The sequence below is a fragment of the Anneissia japonica genome, unplaced genomic scaffold (genome assembly GCF_011630105.1).
Source record: "Anneissia japonica isolate Jap-2015-1 unplaced genomic scaffold, ASM1163010v1 scaffold560_len657749_cov147, whole genome shotgun sequence".
Lineage (NCBI taxonomy): Eukaryota > Metazoa > Echinodermata > Crinoidea > Comatulida > Comatulidae > Anneissia > Anneissia japonica.
In genome coordinates, this window is record NW_022754288.1 from 331,425 (window position 1) to 336,903 (window position 5,479).

The 5,479-nt window shown below is 37.1% G+C and overlaps 1 protein-coding gene across 1 annotated transcript; it reads right to left on the reverse strand.

The window, feature by feature from the left end:
- Window positions 1-6: 6 nt before the first annotated feature.
- Window positions 7-5,248, reverse strand: LOC117123178. The gene is made up of 2 exons (XM_033269030.1): window positions 5,095-5,248; window positions 7-1,645 (listed from the first exon to the last, which is right to left on the reverse strand). The coding sequence occupies exon 2, from the start codon at window positions 1,607-1,609 to the stop codon at window positions 578-580; it is 1,032 nt and encodes a 343-aa protein (XP_033124921.1). The 5' UTR covers window positions 1,610-1,645; window positions 5,095-5,248; the 3' UTR covers window positions 7-577.
- Between the last annotated feature and the right edge of the window lie 231 nt (window positions 5,249-5,479).

Here is a 5,479-nt window from a genome sequence, read left to right on the forward strand (position 1 = left end):
AGAGTTATAACCTTTGATGTCCCGAGATGTGCGTCCTTCTGTTTAATTGCCTTGCTAGCACATCAGTGTAGGCCTCTCTTTTAAGTGAACACCACTTGCACCACAGAGATGTCCAGGGGGGGGGGGCGAAAGGGGGACCTATGTTACCTAATAATAAATAATAATAAGCCTGTGTAAATTGGTACAATTTTAATGTAGGTATATACTAGTATATACACAATGCATTCTTACAAAATAAATTTTATAATAAAATAACAGCTATAATTATTTGTATTATAAATAAAATATTACAATTATAATTACTAATATTGATTTTAGTGTTACCATTATTTATTAGGCATTATTATTATTATTATTACACTATTGTTATTCTTATTATTAAATATTCAATATCACAGTGAAATTTGCACATCATGTCTGCCTAATAACAGTAAAGAGTTTCATGTCGGGCTTCTTCCGCCGGGTTCCCTTCAAAACCTAAGGCAGCTAACATTCAGGCTATATTACTTGGTAGGTCTATTTTTCATTGCAGCTTGTTCTCGTACTCGCACTATTCGTTCAATCTTATAATACGTCATCAAAAAATACTGTTCTGCTTGAATTTTTTATTGTTCTGAATATCTCGGATATGCTTTTGAATATCTGGCGTAATTTCCAAGCTGTACTTCAAATCTACCAATCCGGGGTAAGGCTTAGTTTCTGACGAACCATGTCGCTGAATGCTCGGGTAGCCGCCAGTGCCGTAAGGGAGCGATACGGCTATAAACATCAGCCGATCAAAGAACTCGACCATTTCTCCTTGATATTTAAGCATACCTTCCGTTAGTTCACGGACCCCTGTTAGGATTTCAAAGTTACTAATTATCTCCATTTGCGGTGGAAACTTTTTGTTTAGCATCGCGAGCCATTTCACTTTCGGCATAACGATCGGTAGAACCTCAATGTCCCATTTGACGTCAACTCTCTGTGACTGCAAACTTCTTAAAATCTTCAGGTACGGATCGTTACTATCCTCTTCAACGAACCTTTTATTTGCCTCAGTAAAAAATGGTAAAGTACTCATTGGCGCTGGCCTGTGTAATATCAACAACTTTCCATGTTTTGTCAGCGTGCGCATAATATGCGCAAATGTCGTTTTCGGGGAAGAGAAATATTCGAACGCGCCGTGCAGAATGATCTTATCAAAAGGCGGTTCTTTGCCTTCGGTCAATCCTTCAGAGAGCTCTCGAAAATACTGCTCTGCGCCAACTTGATCAACCTTAAATGGGATCATTCGTCGCTGGTTTGGTGTTTCTTCATAAAGAATTGTCCCGGGGTATATTTCCACAATTGGCTGCAATAGGCAGAATTTTTCTTTGATTTTTGCAGCGTAAGAACCTTTGCTCGCTCCAACATAAGCAAATCGATCGTGCGTGTCCAATTCTAGATGCTTATGGATCAGTTTGAACATATTCTCGTCATAAACAGGTCCGAAACTGAAGAGATCATCGCCTGTGTTGTCGTGCACATGAAGTTGGTCCTGCCAATGCTCGCTAATCACCGAAAAAGGTTGTGGGTACCGGGGAAGTAAGTCTCTAGCAGCTGGTTCATGACGGCCGGTTGCCGCCATATTTTGTTCCGCCACGTTCGAAAGTAGATCGATCAACTGAAAGATAAAAAACATAGAATAATGTGGGCAGTGTTCATTATTGAGATGTACTGCACCCTCCAATCAGAGACCCCTCTAATTTCCAGACCACTCTAAATCGAGACCACTTTTTTAAAGAACCAAATAACAATCTTCACTCACAAAGGTAACCCTCTAAATGGAGACAAAACGCGAAGACCATCCAAATTTTCAGGTCCCAAAATGGTCTCGAATTGGAGGGCGAACAGTGCACCTTTAAAATTCGAGACCCATCTAATTTGAGACTACTTCTTGAAAGAACCAAAAAAACAATTTTCAATCTTTTAATAAAAGCTAACCCTCTAATTCAGACCGAACCCCGAGATTTAATAATAATAATAATAATAATTCTGGATTTATATAGCGCCTCACGTTGACACAACCTCGAGGCGCTTAACAACAACAGAGAAGAATAAAACTTAATTAAGTTCAAATGATTGGTTTGATGATTATCAATAAATGTTATTATTACAATGCTTTGGTAATTGGAATCATTTCAAGGCCTCTTACTTTCCTATTCATCCCAAATCCTTTCATTTTTCTTTCCCTTTTGCTTCTTGTCTTTCTTCCTTTCCCTTCAAATGTTCATGATCTTTACTTTTCTTGTCCTTTCTTATGTTTCCTCATCTTATCTTTCACATTCCTTTCTCAGATTCCTTATCTTTCCTTTCATTTTCTTTCTTATAATTAGTATTTGTCTTTCAAATTTCATTCTTATATTTCTTATCATTTCTTTTCCTTTCTAATGTTTCCATGTCTATCTTTCCTTTCTTTTCTCTTCTCATGTTTCCTTATCTTTCCTTTTCCTTATTCATCCTTAGATGGGGAATAGATCTTCCACATTCCTTTCTTAGATTCCTTATCTTTCCTTTTATTTTCTTTCTTATAATTAGTATCTGTCTTTCAAATTTCATTCTTATATTTCTTATCATTTCTTTTCTTTTCCTTTCTAATGTTTCCATGTCTATCTTTCCTTTCTTTTCTCTTCTCATGTTTCTTTATCTTTCCTTTTCCTTATTCATCCTTAGTTTATCTTTCCTTTCCTTTTACTTTCTTATATTTCTTATCTTTCTTTCCATTTACCTTCTTATGATTCCAAATTCATTGCTTTCCTTTCCTTTCTTATGTTCCTTATCATTCTTACTGTTATCTTTCTTATGTTTCCTTATCTTTTCTTTCCTTTTCCTTTCTTATGATTCCATATCGTTTCTTTCCTTTTCCTTTCTTATGTTTAACTCACCTTTCATTCAAATTTCCCAATGTTCATGTCCCAAAGTGGTCGCCAATTGGAGAACGAACAGTGCAACCCAATTCGAGACCCCTCTAATTCAAGACCAATTTTTCAAAGAACCAAATAACAATCTTCAATCTTTTAACTCAAAGCTAGCTAACCCTCTAATTGAGACCGAACACCAAGACCACCTCACATTTTCAGGTCCTAACGTGGTCTCGAATATGAGGGCAAACTGTCGAATAATGTCACCATTACATTATAAGATAATAATATTAAGGCTTATGCATTGCGTTAGGAATAAATTAGTTAAACCTGGCATAGATCCATATTTATTATAGATTGTGAGAAGATAATGTACGGTACAACTTGTTAACTGTTGTCACGGTTACCTGGTGTGGGTAGAAAAAGAGACTAAGCATTGTCCGATTTGTGTAATGATGTATTTGATCTTAACTCGACCGAACTTTTAGATAATAGAGGTAGGTCTACCCGTATGATCACATGCCTAACCGACGACTCTTGTGTCGCTTCCAAGTTCCAAATTAATTTATTATCGATGCTCAGAAATCTGTTACAATAACCACACTTGAGTACGGTATTTATTACATGTTGTGACGTTACGTCTATGGGCTCAGGCCCCGGAAGTGTCTGATACTATACAGTGCCTTGACTTCTTCCAAATACTTCGGACCCCTATGATCCAGTAGAAGACACCAAAAACTATAATGAAAACAATGCAACCCCAGGTATTTAACTCACGAATGTCATATGTGGACTCACACTTCTTCTGTAAAGAGGCCCCTCTGCCCATTTCGTGACACTGATATGATCGATTACTAAAATGCAAGGGCCCCCAACACTTTCTCGCCACCGGGGCCCGTGACTCATCGTTATGTCACTGATGACAAGTACACGTATATTTCTATGTCGTATATGCAGTTAGCCACAGTAGCGTGGGGTGCGGTGGCGGCGCACTCCCCTTTAAAAATTACTCTTTTTCTATTTTTTTATTTATTTAATTCTCAACCAACAGAGATAAGAACCTCCACTAACAGGTTGGAGAAAAACATATACACATAGAAAGAGACAAATAATAACTAACATCAAACAACCTTACAAATTTTAAGCTTAAACGAGGATAAACTATCATAAAAAAATATCAATTTCATCAGAACAACTTAAATTATTATATGTAACAGCTAATCTTTGAAATAAACCTCTCTTAGTTATGTCAACCCGACCTAATGGAACATAGATTAAGTTTCTAGTACGAGTACGACTAGGAACGTTAATTTAAACAAAGATACAAGATTACAATCAAATACAGAATTTAAACTTTTGTAGAAAAACAGCATATCAAAAACAAATCTACGTTTACTTAAGGAATCAATATTAACAGTATAATCGGGACATGTCTTAGCTAAATATAAAAACCTTCTTTGTATTCTATCAATACGATGGGCCTGACTTGGAGAAATCGAGTTTATAATAACAGAAGAGTACTCTAAGTGCGGACGAATAATCGTTTTATACAAGCAAACTAGAGCAGGCCCATCATTCACAAACCTACAATTTCTCCAAATCATACCCATCATTCGACTAGCATTTGACACAATATATTTAGCATGGTAACAGAAATTTAACTTACTATCAATAAAAACACTCCCCCCCCCCACAAAAAAAACCGGTCAAGTAGTTAAAAATCACCTAAAATCACCTTATTTTGCGAATTAGCAAACTCAACCGATCATCTAGCCCCACTTCACCTTTCCCCTTCTCCCATCAGAACCCCCTCCCCATTTCAAGACTTTTAGATCCACTGGTTAGCTATAGCAGGAGATAGACGAGCTCTTGATTGAATTGTTCCTCAAATAACAAAACCATGCGTTTTGCGATACAAATCTACACTTTAGAGTGAAAGACCATGACAGACATAGTATTTCAATCCATCATTGATCATAGGCCCTTCACATTGATGTGTATCATGTTTGACTCAGGACCAAGTATGGATACAAAAACATTTATTACGCCTGTTAGGCTTACCTACACTTCTACTACCGGGTAGGCCTAAGTCTAGATAATAGGCGTTTTGAGATTCCAAGAATTAACACAAACTTTAGGTTATAAAAGCCTAATCTCGTGGCGTCCCAATTTTGTAGAACTATTTCAGACCATAGAGAAAGTTCTCACTTACCCCAGTTCAGTATCGCAGACCTCTTGCCTCTGGCGATGCTTCTTTAAAGGTGTCTACCGGAACAGAATGCAATGTATTCGGTCATAACACAATAATACACGCACGTCGTCTCGTGGGATCGATACTCCAAACGTGTTATTTACATCGTTGCTAAGTTCCCACTGTTAGCCGACTCTCTTGTAATCTTTTCAGACAGATAATAGCGGTCGACCTACCCAGTAGGATCATCGTGATAAGTCAACCGTAAACACTGAAATATTTAAACGTTAAACAAGATCGTATTGACTCAAAGCTACTACGGCACAATGAATTCGCTCCGTTGCTTAGCTACAAACTATTCCCTTCATGGCATCATTAATAGTTATCATAACATCATTCTCAACTT

Excerpts from the sequence above, each read along its gene's own strand:
- LOC117123178 (XM_033269030.1), bottom strand. The coding sequence starts at position 1,609 with ATGGCGGCAACCGGCCGTCATGAACCAGCTGCTAGAGACTTACTTCCC.